Source organism: Peromyscus eremicus, unplaced genomic scaffold, assembly GCF_949786415.1.
Source record: "Peromyscus eremicus unplaced genomic scaffold, PerEre_H2_v1 PerEre#2#unplaced_407, whole genome shotgun sequence".
NCBI lineage: Eukaryota > Metazoa > Chordata > Mammalia > Rodentia > Cricetidae > Peromyscus > Peromyscus eremicus.
In genome coordinates, this window is record NW_026734643.1 from 70,921 (window position 1) to 90,093 (window position 19,173).

The 19,173-nt window shown below is 36.7% G+C and overlaps 1 protein-coding gene across 1 annotated transcript in view; it reads right to left on the reverse strand.

The window, feature by feature from the left end:
* Positions 1-7,484: 7,484 nt before the first annotated feature.
* LOC131901798 (alcohol sulfotransferase-like) overlaps positions 7,485-19,173 on the reverse strand; it is a 30,503-nt gene continuing 18,814 nt past the window's right edge. The window contains exon 4 of the mRNA XM_059252874.1: positions 7,485-7,597. Coding sequence (XP_059108857.1) covers positions 7,485-7,597 — 113 coding nt within the window. The remainder of the gene's footprint in view (positions 7,598-19,173) is intronic.

The following is a 19,173-nucleotide window of genomic DNA, read 5'->3' on the forward strand; positions in this document are numbered from 1 at the left end:
CTGATAGATTCTTTGGGGATTCCCTTATGTCATGTTGTTACTTAACCCTGAAATGCCCCCCTTTCCAGTAGTCTCTTTCATTACTCTATATCTTTACCCCCTCCCTCAAACTGATTACTTATGTTTCCAACCCAACCTGCCCTCAGATGACTCACAAATTCTCTTCTATTTTCCTTCTACATGGATATCTTGGTGTAGCCCCCATAAATCCTCTTGTTACCTAGTCTCTCTGAGTCTGTGCATCATAGCATTATTATCCTTTATTTTGCAGCTAATATCCACTTATGAGTGAGTACATACCATATCTGTCTTTCTCTGTCTGTGTTACCTCATTCAGGGTGATTTTTTTTCTATTTCTATCCATTTGCTTCCAAATTTCTGTTGGCTTTGTTTTTAACAGCTGAGTTGAGTGTAAATGCCTCACATATAATTGGGTCTTTTTGTAGGTTGATTCCCAGTTTTCTGAGAAACCTCCACACTGACTTTCAAAGAGAATGTACAATTTTGCACTCCCATCAGCAATGGAAGAGAGTTCCCCTCACTCTACCTCCTCTCCAGCATAAGCTCTTTGATATAGATATATAGATATAGATATGATAAGATAAAATAGTAGATTGTTTAACCTACTTTTAAAAAGCAACAACTTTTTTAAAAATGTTTTACATTGCTATGGATTTAGTTTATTGATACAAAATTAAACGTAATTTTGTTATACTCTATATGTATTTTAACCCTTATTTAAGGTATTATGTTGATACAACTCATTTAAATTGTAATAAAACAATTAGTCTTCTATGATAGTCAAACTTATAGTCCTGTTAAGTTTTCATAGATATACATAGATATAATTCAGTGAGGTAGACAATCATCAAACACTTCAAAGATGTACAAAATTTCTGGGCATTGAAACATGTCTCATCCTGACAATACCGATTTACTTCAGAAGGGAAGATGGACATCAAAGACACTCTATGTAAAGTTTATCTTCTTCTTGACAAAAATAGCCACTTGGGCAAGAAAACTGTTCTTGCCTGGACTGCTTGATCGACTGGACATGCAAGACCCATAAAAATATGACCACTAAGCTTTGCTTGACAAAATGGTCCTTCAGGTTCCTGCTTCACAAAAAAAAAGAAAAAAAGAAAAACACTGAGAGACTCTAGGCCTGTGGAATAAAGACAGATGCACCAACTTTACAAAGGAACTTTGGATGACTGTCCAGGCTGCCAATTGCTTTTGTCTACTCTCACAAGACTCCCAAAGTTACTTATGTCCTTCACCTGTTTCTCAGGTAATATTATATCCTTCTAAGGTCTTTGATATAGTTAAAGACCAGAAACTTAAAATTTTCCTTAGTTATGATAAAAGATAAGCTAGATATTAAGCCTTAGATAAAATATTTTCTTTAATTTTGCCAAATACAAATAGACTAGATATTATAACTATAATTCTTACTTGATAACTATTTTATTATATATAGTTTTACTATGTAAAAGTTAAAACCTCCCTTTTTAAAAAATGCTGTAAAATATTCTCTATGCTATAAATGTGTTGCTCTGATTGTTTAATAAATAAAATACTAATTAGCCAGTTCCCAAACAAAAAATTTTGGCGAGACAAAAAAAAATTCTAACAGTAAAAGACTAAAACAAAAAAAAATGCTGCCAGCCACCATAAAAAATGTTAAGATACCAGTAAGCCACCAGCCACATAACTTATAAATTAATAAAAAATGGGTTAATTTAAGATATAAAAACAACTAACTAAAAGCCTGAGCCATTAGGCCATACATTTTATAAATAATGTAAGTCTGGATGTGTTTAATTGGGCCTAAACAACTACAAGAGACAAGTAAACACAAAAATACTCCAGTTACAGCTGTTACTTGAGCTTTTGTGCTGACAGGTTAAGAAAGAATTGCAGAGTCATTTTCATTTGCATTCCCCTGTTGGCTAAGGATGTTGAACATTTCTTTAAGTGTTTCTTAGCAATTTTGGTTTCCTCTGTTGAGAATTCTCTATTTAAACTGTACTCCATTTTTAAATTGGATTATTTAGTTTGTTGGTGTCTAGGTTTTTGAGTTCATGTGTTTTGAATATTAACCCTATGTCAGATGCAGAGTTGTTAAAAATATTTTTCTAGTCTTTGGGCTGCAATGTTGTCCCTATTGATGGTGTCCTTTGCTTTATAAAAGATTTTCAGTTTCATGAGGTCCCATTTATTAATTGTTGGTCTCAGTGACTGTGCTATCAGTGTTCTGTTTAAGAAGTTGTCTCCTGTGTCATTCAAGGCTATTCCCCATTTTCTTCTATCAGATTCAGTGTATCTGGACTCATGTTGTAGTCTTATATGTACTAAGACTTGAGTTCTGTGCAAAGTGATAAATATGGATTGATTTGCATTCTTTTAAAAGCTGATATCTGGCTAGACCACTATCATTTGCTTTCTTTTTCCATTGTATAATTTTTGTTTCTTTGTTGAAGATCAGGTGTTCATAGTTTTATGGATTTATGCCTTCATCTTTGGTTCAGTTACACTGATCCACCTTTCTGTTTTTTTTTCAAATTACCATATAGTTTTTACTACTACATCTCTGTAGTAGAGCTTGAAATCAGAGTTGGTGATACCTCTGGATGTCCTGTTATTGTACAGGATTGTTTTAGCTATTACGCATCTTTGTTTTTCCATATGAAATTGAGTATTGTCTTTCAAGTTCTGTTAACAATTGTGTTGGAACTTTGATGGGAATAATGTTGAATCTGTAGCTTGCATTTGGTAAGATGATCATTTTTACTATGTTTATCATACAGATCCATGAACATGGGAGAACTTTCCCTTTTCTGATCTCTTTTTCAGTAAAGAACAATATTCAACTTTCCTCTCTTTTTAAAAAATATTTTCATTTTTTATTTTGGGGGAGGTTACTATCCCTGCTCCCTCTCCTTTCATGATCCAGCCTATATTTCAGTCTATATTCAGTCTACCATTTTCTCTATGTGTTGTAGACTCTTCCAGATTATCGAGCCTGGCTTTATTCTCCCTCATCTCTACAATAAAACCCTTCCCCTCTACTATACCTTAGTAAGGTCATATTCTCATTTTATGTGTCTTGTGCCTGAAATCCAGTAGAAACAATTAAGAGCCACATACAAGGGGCTCATTCTCCCATTACTGAATAAAACTGTTGATTTGACTCTCTTAAGGCAAGTATGGATCATTTGTTTCTGAAGGCTTTCCCTACACACAGTATTCAATTCCAAATCCTAGAGTCTGCCTCTTCAGCTGCTTCTTCCTTCTATCTATGGTAAGTGTTTTTCCTTGCCTAATCAGTATGGGTCCTCTCTGTTTCTCTAACTCCTGCACCTTTCTGTGCCTTTCTGTGCACCCATCAACCATCGCTGGGTATTTCTGGCTCCTGAAGCCTGGTAACCTCCGTGGTCACCCACCATTTGGTAATCTCTCTACTAAGACACAGCCTTCTTTCTCTATTTGAAACTTCCCTTTCCCTAGAAGTACTTCCCAGTCTACCTCTGTAGATGTTTTTTCCTCTTCATTTTTTCATCCCTTATCTTTCATCTACTTGGTCAGTGTCAGCCTAGAGATGCCTGAATTGTCTCTCTTGGACCACTACAAAAGCCACACTGGTATACCAGAAAGTTTATTTCACTATATAGTGATCCTATCACATGCAAAGGGATACATCCTATGTAATTTGGGACATTTTTCTCTGACAAGTTTCTCAACCAAACTGAGGATGCCCTGGATTGAAGTTCTTGTCAACAGGTCACTTAACTTTCTCTGTCCCTTGATTTCTCAGTTCTCATATGTACTTGAAACCTTCCTTGAGTTTCCTTGCCACAGCACCAGACTTACCTTCTCTGTCTCTTTCTTACTCTTTCATGGGCCTAATGATATTGGAACCTTTTCTCTGATTATAATTTAAATGAGATTACAACCAAGAGTTTGCAAAAATCTCAAAAGAGACTTTGAACTTTGGAACTTTAAACATTGTGGAAGCTGTCATAGACTGGGAACTTTTGTAATTAGACTAACTGTATTTTGTATTATGTTATAGCTACAAGCATATAGGTGCAAGGGAGTGGAATATGGTGGTTTGAATAGGTACAGCACCCATAGACTCTTGTGACCGAATGCCTGTCCTATATAGAGTGGCACTATTAGGAATTGTGGCCTTATTGGAGTAGGTGTAGTCTTGTAGGATGAGATGTTTCATTGTGGGTGTAGGCTTTGAGGTCTTATATGCTTAAACTATGCCCAGTGTGGGATTATGCTCATTTCCTGTTGCCTGCAGATCAAGAAGAAGAACTCTCAGCTCCATTTCCAGCGCCATATCTGCCTGCACACTTGTATGTTTCCTGCCATGAAGATAATGGACTAAACCTCTGAAAGTGCAAATGTGTTCTTTTAAAAGAGTTACTGTGGCCATGTCGTCTCTTAACAGCTATAAAAACTGTAACTAAGACATAGGGTCTAAGGAAGTAATTTCAAGTATGTAAAAGTAAGTTGTAAAGGTCAGAGGATGTGAATGCTTAAGTTTTGAGGTCTAATGAAATGATTTAAGAAGTGCAAAGGGCGTGGAAAAATGGAAAATGTTTCATATTTCTTTTCTTTTTTCCATGTTATTGTTATACTAAAAATTTGAAGGTTCAGAGTTTTAACATTAATCAATGGAGTTCTGATAAGCTATTAATCTAGCCATGGTAAAATACTACTATTATCATAATCACAAGCCCAGAAATTTGAAATTCCTTTGTTTTTTTCCCTAGGGATAGACTTAAAAAATGCTTCACATTGTGCTGAAAACATCTTGTTCTAAACTTTATATATCTATCCTCTGGACAGAGGAAAAATGTTCATGGTTTTAACCCACAACCATGGGTTTTGATATGACTCCAAGGGATGAGTGTACTATAAATGTTTTAAAGACACCTGTGAAGTGCTATTTAATTTAAACCTATCACTCAGGAGACAGAGATCTCTCTGAGTCTCTGTGAGTTCAAAGTCACACTGGGAACAGAGTCAGATGTGGTGGAACACAACTTTAATCCCAACTCTTGAGATCTCATGTCTTTGCTTGGGAAGCCTACAAGCCTTTATTCCCAGGAAGTAAGATGTCAGGGCAGAAAAGGGTATACAATCCCAAGTAAACAAGAAGTCTCTGTCTTGAGGCTGAGGATTTTGCAGAGGTAAGAACTTGTCTGGCTTGTTCTGTTTCTCTGATCTTTCAACTTTTACATCAATATTTGGCACTGGGATTTTTTTTATTAATAAGACCATTTAGCAATTTGTGTTACACATCTGTTAACTGTTTTTTCAACAGTGAAAATTTCAGTACAGATTATAAGCAGTAGCAATGCTAATATATCCAAAATTTTCATCTCCATGTGTAAATTTAAGATATTAAGTTTCTTAATTGATTAATGAAGTTTCAAGGATTTATGTCTTGGATCCATCTGTCACAACTCCTGTTTTAGATAAGTACTCCTGTCAATCTCACCAGCTTAAGCTTCCCTACTTACCCACTGTCAATTCCTAAATTTGGGATCTATCTATCTAACTATCTATCTCTCCATCTAGCTAACTTTCTCTGCTACCCTTAGTCTTCAGACTACTTCCACACCCCAACTACCTATAGTTCTGGAAGTTTCAAGTGTAAACCCAAGAAAAAGTTTTTCCACTATGCTCTTTAACTTTATCTTCTTTCTCTAGTCTGTAGCTGTCCCATCAGATTTCTAATTATTTAAAAAACCATAAATTGCTCCATTTTAAAATTAGCTACCTCTACACTTGCTATAAACCATGTAAACTTGATGTTTCTGAAGGAATTCCAGACTAGCCTGAGCCTCTGACTTTAACCAGAATTTTCAGACACTCTAAAGCTCGCAGCACTTTGCTTGCCCGAGGGTTTCCCTCAGAACGTGGGAAGCAATCAAAACATATGTCTCCAAGCATTAACTTCTCTCCTTCCTCCCAACCTTGATTAGAACTGCAAACTTCCCAGGTCATGACACTATCATTACCGAACAGATTACATAGTCCTTTATCATCAACAAAAAGTCTGGTGTGTCAGGGCCAAGAGAAACTCAGGACAAATGGCTAAATTGTTGCCTATTAGCATACCAAAGAACATGTTTGCCTCCATTCTCTCACAGAAAATACCTGTTACAGAGTTCACACTAGTATCCAGTATCCTGTCTCCTCTCTGCTCGTCTCACCCCAGTCCCTATCCTAAACTTTTCCAGATCACAGACTTTTATTCCCCAGCTTCTGATTTGTATATAATCCTTCCAAATTGACCACAACCCCCTTGGCTCTTTTGGTTTTCTTGGCCACTTTCTCTCAGCTCCTTCAGTTTTGGTCCTGCTTTCTTGCTCCCCATTCAGTAGCCTGGCCTATTCTGCTGGCCATGTTCTGTCTACTACTTTTTCTCCTTGCTCTGGACTCTTCTAGATGCCTCTGGATATATTCTCCACCTTACCTACCAGAAATACCTCCCCTGTAGTCATAAAAAGGAAAGACAATATTGCATTATTTCTTTATTCTGAACATCCATATTTAAATATAAGTGTGTCTATATGACACACAAGCAGAGAAGTGCTGTGTGGGAGGAGAAAGTACTAACATGAGTGAATGTATGGAACTTGTCAGTAGAGGAGCAATACTGAGAAAATGACAATGATGTGCATGTATGAACCAAAGTTTCCTAATGAAACCCATTATTGTATACACCCAGTAAAAATTACCAAAAAAGAAGAAAAAAGCTGAAATGCAAATACACAATTGTGAGCAGAAATGAAAGTTTATAAAGATCTACCATAGACTACTTAAATTAGGTTTTAATGTCTCTATAAATACGATTTATTTATATTGCCCAAATGTCACAGACTAAAAATTATCTACAAATTTCTGTAGTGTGTTTTATATTTCAGATATTACAAGGGTTATTTTAAGCTGGAATTCTGTGAAGCAAATTGGACTTAACTGGCAATGTAGAGTAAAACAGTCATAATAGGAACAAATATTTGATGACTCAAGACTACAAGAATCAGGGCTGGAAAGATGATTGAGAGGTTAAGAGCACTGTACTACCCTCATAGAAGAAATGAATCTAGTTCCTAGGACACAAAGAAAGGAGGTTACAGCATACATAATGGCAGCTCCATGGGAAACAATGCATTCTTCTTATCCCTAAAGTTACTACACACAGAAATGTATGTGCACACCCATGTGCGTGATGCACACACACAAACGCACACACACACACAGACTCACATAAAACAACCACCACTACACCACTACTATGACCACTAATAGTACTGCTATAATTACTACTAATACATTTTAGAAAAAAGCCTACACAATTCAATAATAGGATGTATTCTATGACCATATCCACTCAGTCCCTGTACAAGGACAGGGAAATAAACACCAATGTCCATGTAAGATTTTAAAGTTTTAAGAATTTATTTCCATGGAAACAGCCCTGGAGGAAAACCAGCCATTTTCTCCTGGAATACTTTATCAAAGGTTTCAGCTTGAGCTACTGTAAAGTGATTCTTCCAGTCCCCAGCCATACCTGGAAAATGTGAAGCAGACACAGAGATGGGTTAATGGTGATTGTAAATCTGCTCTCATTCCTTTATTCACATGATATTATCATCTGCTTATGTAGGACCACACAGTAAGTAAAGTAGAACTAACAGTTACTCTGTGGAGAATGATTCTTATGCTTTGAAAAATATGCAAACAGACTTGTACCTCTCAATAAGTAATGTCAACCATCTCTTATACCAATATATCAACTCCACAATCTAACAACATGGACACTGGATCTATATATTTAATGTCCATATTATTTCTCCTTCTCACTAGATATGCTTCCACCATGCTATCGAGCCCAACAGAGTTTCATATGTCAATTATCCAAACACACTTCAATTGTTCTTTCTTTCTTTTATGGTTTACTTATAAATGTTCTGCAAACTATGCCAGCAACTTTTAAAATACCTTTTAAAATTAATTCTAAATATGTGTCTGTAGCTGCATATGAATGCACATGCCTGCAGAGGTTGAAGGTTTCAGATACCGTAGAGCTGGATATACACACAATGGTGAGCTACATGTCAGTCATCTTGGTATTTCCATCAGATACAAGAGACACAGATACTGTCTGCTGAGAGCATCCCAGGATGTCTGTTTTCAGTCAGTATGGAGTTTGCTGATGCGTGAAGATGATTTTATCCCCAGTATTTTTTTTTTTTTTTACCATACCTTGGTTCTCATAACCACATTCTAGGAGGTCTTTAGGTTTCGACTTAGAGATCTCAAATAGTCCAACTTCTCACATTGTATTATGTGTTCCTTCACCATGAAGTGCTGATGTGTTCCACATAGTCACTTCTTGTTCTTTTGTTTCCTTATTTGTGTAATGGTGACCATTTCTTCCTATCTTCTCTCCATGTAGAATTCTACAGGCCCCATCCTTGCTGTATTTTATTTCATAGCTGTGACACTTTGATGAATTTCCTTTTTTTAAACATGTTTGAAATATGCATGTAATATGTTTGAAAAGTAAAATATTTCTTAAATTATCAAAGGCTTCATTTTCAAAGTGTGTCAGACATACAAAACATTCTCAGTATGGAATTATTGAAAGTATTAGTAAATGAGTAAGGAAGATAGTGGCCTTGTTGCCATTTTACTGATGAAGATAAATTAGTCCTTGAGATCTTACCAGTATTATAGTGATGCATGTAGATTTGAAGCCAAAAGACTGACAATAGAAGTCATGTTTTTTCCTTACTAAAATACAATCTTTTGTATCACATAACTTAATTTTAAATGCCCAGTTGTACACATTAAAGGAAAAATAATTATTGATGCACAATATTCAAATAATATATCATTACTTGCGATGACTGTAAGAGTGTCATCTATTAATACTGGAATCTGTCAATGCCCATTGCTACTTTCAGCTTCATTATTATACCCATTATTGAAACAAGTTGTGTTATTGTATCCCACAGCAATCTTGATCCTCATAAGCCAGACTGGATGCTGAGCTACCAGAATCTCAGCAAATTCAATGTGTCTGCCAAATGGAATGAATCAGTCCAGATGAGAGAATCATGTTTGTGGAGTGTACACATGAAGTTCTCAGTCCAACATTCTCATAATCTTGTGTACCTTTCATGCAAGTATTTTTCTTTAGTGCTTCTTTCTAAAAACCTCCTCCAACTCTGATGTGTTCAGGGTCAGTATAACCCTAACGCATAGTGGCTTAACTCTTGTTGGAAAGGAAGTTCTTCCTAGTTTCAGAGGCTGCAATTCTCATAAAAAGCCTTCCTGGCTTTTTTGGCCTGTAGATAGTGGGCTTCTCCATAGGTCTTCTTCCCTCTGTGTCTCTTAATATCTTCTTTGTTACACCAGAGAAAATGATTACTGGCTCAAGTACTCTGTCTAGTAAATATCTACTGTGAACTACTGAGGGTCAAAACCTTTGAAGATGTCAGAAGACATTTCCTCCCATGGGTCTTGATTGTGACAATGTCTTTATTGAAGTTACCTCAACTACGCAGAACATCTCTCTAGTCTGTATTTCCTGAAATATCTAAATATTGAATCATAATGACCAAAATTGTTTGTGGAAAATTTTTCATTGGAGCTTTAAACTAAATTAATACCATCTAGCCAGATAAGTGAGACTCCTAGGTAAATAGTAGCTCTTCAGAGTATCTCTCTAGAGGCAAGGAAATGTATCTCTCGGGTGTCCTGAGAAAAGCAATTAAAGGACAACAAAAGTAAGTCGAGAGAGTTCCTCTTTTTCAAAGCTAGTATAACATTTAACATAACTTTTCATGCATTATGATTTAAGGATTAGGTATCTAATGGTAAGTGATGAAATAAATTTTATAATTAATCTTTGATCTGTTAATACTTTCCATATTAAAAAAGGAATCAATCTAATGTAGGAATTAAGAAGATCAACATTTTCCTCATTCTTCTTATTCTTTTCAAATTGTTTCCCACCATATGCATCTCAGCAACTTCTGCACTGGAGTCATGAATCAGGGTGAAGGGCATAATGAAGTTTGTCTCCCCCTTCATTGACCTGGTTTCCTGTGGGATGCATGGCTTATAGTGAGTTTAATACAAGGAAAACAATTTCTCAGAATAAAAGTTATCTTCAAATACAAAAGAAATGGGTGTTTTATATGATCACTATGATAATTAAACTACATATGACTTTAGGGCCATATTCATTTTTTGAGAAATAACTACTATATATTTTTCTCCTAAAAATATAATACATGGAAATATTATGTTTTAGAAGAGAGTAAACTAAAATCCCAATGTGGTCTCATTCTGGAAAAACATAGCTGGAAAAACAGTTTTCCTCATGCAATTTTGTTCCAAATTCTATTTCATCTGCTCCAGTGTGTCTCAGATAAAACTTTTGTTAGTTTCAGTAGCCTGTCTCTATTAAACAAGCCACTTTTTGGTTTTGGCATTTTATTGAAGCCATTTATGAACACATACTCTTTTATCTCTGCTAAATTGTTATTCATTACAGGAAATCCAATAATAGGCTATTTCTTTTCTTATTTGAGGTCTTCAGTTCTTGTACAGAGAACTCTATCTCCATACAGTCTGGAGCACAGGAGTCTGAGGTTGTAGGTCAATGGCAGTGGATCCTCCCATAGGCCTCGGTCCTTAGTGCATAGATGATCATTTCCTTAAGTTGACGTTTTTGTGTGCCCAAATCTGAGTATAATTTGCTCTTGTGAGGACACCAGGAGTACTGAATTAGATGCAATACACTAATGACTTTAACTTACTTATCTCTATGTATATTCCTGATGTTCTTAGAGTCTCATGACCTGATTCTCACAAACACTGTAGGTTGGAGGTTGACTGAAGATTAAGGCTGAAGCATGTAAATAATTGGAAGAAGCCAGGCGGTAGTGGTGCACGCCTTTAATCCCAGCACTTGCCAGAGGCAGCCGGATCTTTGTGAGTTCGAGGCCAGCCTGGTCTACAGACCGAAACCCAGGAAAGGTGCAAAGCTATACAGAGAAACCCTGTCTTGAAAAACCAAAAAAAAAAATAACTAGAGGAGGAAAATTAAACGCATAACTCTCCACTTTCTGCATTTATACACAAGTTTTTTAGTCATCCCCAAATACCTCACATCTAACTCATTCCTTCTTCAACCCTGAGTCCCATCTCACCAATTATTCACTAATTTGATGTGGTGTATTCTGGCAGTCACTTCTCAACTGCACAGCTATGAAACTATACCCACAATTTGCTCATAGCATAGAGAGGTGGCACAGACATAGAGAAGATGGATATTCCCATTCCGATGGAGACAATTCAGAAAAAAAGACAGTAACTATGATCGTGAAGCAATCCAAATTTAGCTTGGCAAATGCCATCATATTTTAACACTGGAGGATAATTCACTAGTGGGTCAGCAATCTTGACCTGTTGGACATCTTTTTCCAGCAGTGAATGGATGTGTATTTTGTGGTTGTCCCCCAATATATATCTTTGGTTCTTTGCATTAAACATTTTCTTTAGAGTTTATGGCTATGATACAGAGAGCCTAACAAAGACTCACAAAAACATGTCTCTCATTTTCCATTGAGGATATTGGACACAACCCTCTACAAACCCAAGATCATCTCCCAGAAAAAAAAAATCAATCTTTTCAGAGTTTCTGAAATCCATGTCATCACCACAGAAAGATTCCCCTGGAAGATCTCTGAGAAACTATGAGTGATGAGCAATGACTGCTGACACATTCACAACAATTTCTTAGAGCCTCATTGGAAGAAAAAACCCTCCACATATTCTGACATATTTTGGGACTAAAGAGTCTCTTCACCTTTTCTCATGAGGACCAAACAATTAATATTCACAGCTTCTGGGTGGAGGTTTAAATTAGACATTCTGTTTTCTTTCATAGCTTCGAAGGAGCTGTACTTGAGGACCAGATCTAGCTCATCTGGCTCCAGTTTCTTTCCTAGGAAGTCACAGATCTTCTCTATGGTTCCCCTTGTATTCTAAATGAAGAATCAAAACAAAAATGAGGTTAATAATTATAGAGCTCTGAGAAAACAGATGCAGAGAAGGTAACTACAGATGGAAGATGGAAAAAGAAAAATGAAGAATGAAATGGTACCACGAAATGAGAAAATATTGAATGGGGTTTAGGAAAGAAACATGCCTTGTAAAGAGGGCAAGAGTCACACACAACATTCGTATATTTAGTCGGCTTGCAATGTGACTGATTTCTGGCCCCTAAAATACAGAGGCTATGGTTTTTTATGGGGGAGTTAATATTAGATGGGTCTCATATAACTTAGAGTGTCCTCAAATTTACTTTGTATTGAATGAAGACCTTAAACTTTTGATCATCTTAACGTCAATTATCTATTGCTATATTCACAGGTATATGCCAACCTACCTACTAAATACAATGGGATTTTTGTCTTGAGACAGTATGCTATGGAGGGAGTCCTATCTGGTCTGATGCAAATTGCTGTGGAGACCAGACTGATCTCAAACACAAAGAGGCTTTTCCCCTTAAGTGCTAGCATTAAAATTGTGCACCACCATACCCAACCTGCCCTCAGAAGTTTAAAGATACTTGTAGACATACTTATAGAAAGCGTCAATGTGAGTGAAGGCAATATACACAAATAATTTGATCTGGGTTCATGTTTATGCCAAATGATACTTTTTCCTATGGGTAACTGAGCATAACACAGATTTAAAACACTTTTATAAAAATGTTCTCAATAATTTTTACTTGGGGCTACTGCCAATATGTTATTTTGTTTTGAATTATGATTTCATGCTGTTACTTAGATGGGCATCAAATTCACAACCTTTTTACCTCAGACCCCCCACTGGGATTATAACTGTGCACTACCACAACTGGCTCACTTCTAGGAGTTACTCATAAGAATGCAAAATTTTGGAATAAGGAAGACTTTGCTTAGAATCCAAGCCCTACAAATATGTTCATACAGGAATTTTTGGCTCTAAACTTTTATTACATATTTTATCACAGATTCAGTTAATATTTAATGTAAAGGTAAACAACCATGGCAATAATTGAAAACAGTGCATTGAATGGTTGCAAAGGAGAATTATGGGAAAATGAATAAGCATGCAGCAGAGGTGGGTAATGAAGTTTCCTGGGAAAAAATTGAATTTTACAATGAAAAATTCAAATATTCCTCAAAAGCAAAGTATCTGATGGATGGCTTTGCTTTTTACATGGAAAATTTGTACCCCTGGAAAAGATAAAATCAACAGATCAAATTATTTTGGAAAAATCCAGTTTTTCTCTTTTTGATTATCCTTAATAAATTTCATCAAAGATTATTTTTCTGACTCATGCCAGGGAAGTAGGTAGGCTGACCACATATTTTCTCCTTTTCCTCTGTTCCTCACATCCCAATTCCCAAGTCTCATACCAAGTTCTGCCACAGAATATCTGTGGCATCTCGCCCCATCTAGAGTGGATCCCAAAGAGCTTCTCCTCCTATCCTGACTTTTCCAACTCATAGGATTATCCCAAGCCCCTACTTCAACTGGCCCTCCTTGGGAACCCACAGATTACTCTGGCCAGGGAAAAGTAAGCCACCTATAGATTTTTGGCTCACTCTCCATTCCTTTGAGTCCCATCCCCCAGTGTTATCCCCAGTTCTGCATCAAAACACCTACATCAGACACCTCCATCTCTAGTGGATCTCAGAGACCCTCCTAAATACCCCTACCATAAATTGTTGATTGGTCCCACACCTCAAGTCAATCAACCATTTCCCAAAAACCCACAGGCAAAACTGGGCGTGGAAATAATAGACTCAATGCAGAGGTTTATCTCTCCATTTCCTCCTCAAGTCCATTCTCCTAGTTTCACCCTCATCTCTGTGCAGAACACCTGCTATAGTCTCTCCCCAAAATTCCCCAATATAATGTGTATAACATAAGTCTTAGTCTCCAAAGTTCCTTCTACCTACTCATTGTTTTCCCCTCACCTCCAGATAAAGAAGACACTCCATAAGATCCCACAGGTCACTCTGACCAGGAAAGCAAGTAGGCTAACTATAGATCCTCACCTCTACCTCTGTTATCCCAAGGTCAATCATTCAGTTTCATTCACAGCTTTATATCAAAATTTTGCTGTGGCCTGTCCTCACTCCGTGCCCTCATTTCCAGGTGATTATCTATGTAGTTCCTGTGGAAAACTGCTTTCTTCCATCCTGGTGTCCTTTCTATCCCCACTCATAGTCCACTCCATTTTCTAAGTGCTGTGGAATGTTCCTGTACTCTGTATAAATTATGCCCAGATGGGTTTAATGAAAAAGCTGACCAATAGCCAAGCAAGATACAGTTAGGCAATAAAATCAAAGTATGGAGGAGGAAATGAAGAGCAGAGTGGAGTGAGCCACTGAAGAAACAAGATGTTATAGGCAGGTGAAACCACAGGACCTGTGACAATACAAAGATTAATAAAAATGGGTTAATTTTAATGCAAAAGTGAGAATTCAAACCAAAATTATTCAAAAAGGAAGGTGGAGGATATTTTATACTTATTAAGGTAAAAATCCACCACGATGACATTTCAGTTCTTAACATTTATTCTCCAAATGCAACGGTACCCATATTTGTAAGACAAACACGACTAACACTTAAATCAAACATCAAATCCCAAACATTAATAGTGGGACACTTCAGCAGCACATTCTTACAAATGGACATGCCATCTAGAAGGAAATTAAACTGATAAATAATAGAATTATCAGACATTGTGGCACAAATGACCAGGACATATATCTATAGTATATTTCACCCAAACACAAAAGGTTATAGTTGTTTCTCATTCTCTCATGGAACCTTCTCCAAAATTGATCATATACTCAGTTACAAATCAAGTATCCATACATCAAAAAAATTGAAATAACCCACTATATACTATGAGACCACTGTGAGTAAAATTTGCATTTTGAAAACAACAGAAACTGTAGAAAGCCTATAAAATCATGAAAACTGAAAAACTCCCAGCTGAATTAACAATGGGTCAAGAAAGAAATAAAGATATTAAACACTTCTTAGAATTCAATTAAAATAAATCCATGACCTACCAAAACTAATGGGACACAATTAAAGCTCTGTTAAGAGAAGACTCATAGCACTAAGAACCTGATAGCAGAAATTAGAGAATTCTCATACCAGAGAATTAACAGCACAATTAAAAGCTCTAGAACAATAAGAAGCAGACACAAATACTAGAAAGAATTTAGGAAATAGTCAAATAGAGGACTAAAATCAATATAATAGAAGCAAAGAGAACAATGCAAACCATCAATGAAACATTGAGTTGGTTCTTTGAGGAAAAACAACAAGGTAGACAAACATTTATCCAAACTTACTAAATGGAAGAGAGAGAATATCCAAATTAACATAATCAGAAATGATAAGAGAGACATAACAAGAGACACCTAGGATATTAAAGAAATCATTGGGCCATAAGTCAAAAATGTGTACACCGCAAACTTGGAAAATCTAAAAGAAGGGAACAACATTTGTGTTAGATACCACTTACTGAAGTTATATGAAGTTCAAAACAATTTATATAGATGCATAATGCCCACGGAAATAGAAGCAGCCATTAAAAGCCTCCCAAAAAATAGTAGCCAGGACTAGTTTGTTTTAGTACATAATTCTACCAGGCATTCAAAGAAGTGCTAATACCTATACTCCTCAAATTCACAAGATAGAAATAGATGGAATATTGCCAAATGAGGCCACAGTTATGCTGATATCTGTTTTTTTTTTTTTTTTTAGTTTTTCGAGACAGGGTTTCTCTGTGTAGCTTTGTGCCTTTTCCTGGAACTCACTTGGTAGCCCAGGCTGGCCTCGAACTCACAGAGATCCGCCTGACTCTGCCTCCCGAGTGCTGGGATTAAAGGAGTGCGCCACCACCGCCCGGCTTACACTGATATCTGAACCACACAAAGAAGAAACAAAAATAGAATTACAGACCAATTTCCCTCATGCACATAGATGTAAAATACTCAATAAAGTACTCACAAACTGAATCCAAGAAAACAAAAAGATAATCTAACCTAGTTAGGTGGGCTTCATCCCAGAGATGCAAGGATGATTCAACATATGAAAATCTGTTAATTTAATCCATCATATATACAAATTGGAAGAAAAACACCAGAGGATTATCCTATTAGATGAAAAAATCCTTTAACAAACAGGAGCACCCCTTCATGATAAATAGCTTGGAGAGATCAGGAATATGGGGACATAGCTATACATACTAATGACAATATATTGCGACCAATAGCCAACATCAAATTAAATGGGTAGAAAGTCAAAGCAAATTCACAAAAAACAGGAACATGACAAGGCTTTCCACACTTTCTACATCTATTAAACACAGTACTTGAAGTGTTGTCTAGCAGAATATGACAACTTAAGGAGAATAATGGGAAACAAATTGTAAAGGAAGTAAAAAAATTACTATTTGCAGGTGATACAATAGTATACATAATCTAACAAAAAATTCTACCAAGGAGATCCAAAACTGATAAACATCTTGAGTGTAGTAACTGGATACATAAAAAATTAAAAAAAAGAATCCCAGTAGCCCTCTTATATACAAATGATAAATGGGGTGAGAAAGAAATCAGGAAAACAACACCCTTCACAATAGCCACAAGTAAGATAAAATATCTTGGTGTAACTGTAAGAAAGCAAGTGAAAAACCTGTATGACAGGAACCTAAAGACTCTGAAGGAAGAAATTGGAGAAGATTTCAAAACATGGAAATGTCTTCCATATTCATTGATCATCAGGTTTAATATAGTAAAACTGGTCAGCTTATCAAAAGAAATCTACAGATTCAATGGAATACCCATCAAAATTCTAACACAATTCTTTACAGACCTTAAAATAACAATACTCAACTTTGTATGGAAAAATAAAAAAAGCAGGATAGCTAAAACAATCTTGGACAAGAAAATAATGTCCACAGATATCACTGTCCCTGATTTAAAATTGAAGTACATATCTGCACGGAGGATTCTCAACAGGGGAGTATAAATAGCTGAGAAAGAGTCAAAGAAATACTAAAATCCTTAGCCATCAGGGAAATGCAATTAAAAACAACACTGAGTTTTATCTTACACCTGTCAGAATAGTTAAGACCAAAATTACCATTGACAGAGTTATGATGAAGAGCACGTGGAACAAGGGGAATGCTCCTCAACTGCTGGGGGGAGTGCAAACTTATACAGCCACTTTGGAAATAAATATGGCAGTTTCTAAGAAATTTGGGAATCGATCTACCTCAAGACTCAGTTATACCATACCACTCCTGGGCATATGCCCAAAGAACACCCGATACCACAGGACACTTTTTCTACTATGTTTATAGAAGCTTTATTTGTAATAGTCAGAAACTGTAAATAACCTCAATAGAAAAATGGATACAGAAAATCTGGTATATTTATATAATGGAGTATTACTCAGCTGTTAAAAACAATGACATCATTAAATATGAAGACAAACTGATGGATGTAGAAAAGATAGTCATGATTAAGGCAATTCTGACACAGAAATACAAGAATGGTATGTACTCAATCATAAGTGATTATTACATAGAAAGTAAAGGAGAACCAAGATAAAACTGACAGACCAAGAGAAACTAAATAACTAGGTATGCCCAAGGGGGTATGCATGAGACTCACTGTGAGAAAGTAAAATGAACATTGCTAGTGGATGGAGGAGGGACTTAGAAGGGAGAATGAGGATGGGAACAGGAGAGATCATGTGGGTGGAGGATGGGTTGAGAGAGAATTAGGAGAGACAATGGAATATGGAGCATCACTGGGATGAGATGGAAACCTAGAGCAATGGAAACACTCAGGAATCTATGAGAACGACCTAGTAACATGGAATATGGCAACTGAACTAGCCATCTCCTGTAACCAGGCAAGATTTCCTGTGGACTGGGACACCAGTCCAGCCACAAAGCCTTCAACCTACAATCTTTCCTGCTGACAAAATTTGCTTGGGTAAAGATGTGGCAGAAATTGGGGGAGTGAACAAGAAATGACTGACAGAGCTACAGACCCATGTCCTGAGAGGTGCTCCCCTCTGTGGGCTAGCACCCAGAGGCAGTATACTCCAGAGATTTAGGACAGCAAAAATATGAATGGCAAAGGAAGTCAATGAAATGATGTACTGCTTTTCTCATAGATTGATGTCTAGTACAACTGTCATCACATAGGCTTCACCACAAAGCAACTGATGGAAAAATATGCAGAGACCTACAGCCAAACATTAGGTGGAGCTCACAAATATCTTTCAGAACAGGGCATGGCTGGAGTGTAGGGCCCAGTGACATCAAAGGCACCAAAAAAAAAAACCCCAAAGACTACACTTACCTGGGCTCACAGGGGCTCACAGAGACTGAACAAACAACAACGGACCTCCATGAGATTGTTATAGGTGCTGTGCATATATATTACAGTTTTGTAACTTAGTGTTCCTGTGAGACTCCTAATAATGAGAGCAGGGGAAGTCCCTGACTCTTTTGCTTCCTTTCGACACCCATTTCCAATACCAGATTACCTCATCCAGCCTTAATAGAAGAGGAAGAGACTAGTCACCCCACTATTTGATATACCATGGCTAGCTGATATCATTGGGAGGCCCACCAGTATCTGAAGAGTAACAGTGGAGGGGAATTGTGTGGGTGGCAGTAGTGTTGGAAGAAGTAGGAAGAGGGGAGTGAGGGAAATTTTGGTTTGGATGAAAAAACAAAAATAAATAAACCAAAAATAAATCATGACAATAACTCCACAACCTAAAGAAGGAGAGGCATATCAAAGTAAAAAGAAAACATGCAGAACCCAAAATAGACAACAGACAACATCAGGAAAAAAAGTTGGTTCAGCCCATAATCATAATGAAAGAACTAAACATGGAGACAAGTTACAGATGGATAGGCAAGGCCTGGAATGGGATAATCAAATGAGGATGGGGAAAGAAGAGGGACTTGAGGGAGGGAGGGAATATGAGGAGTGACAGCTACAATTAAGGAACACATCAGTGAAT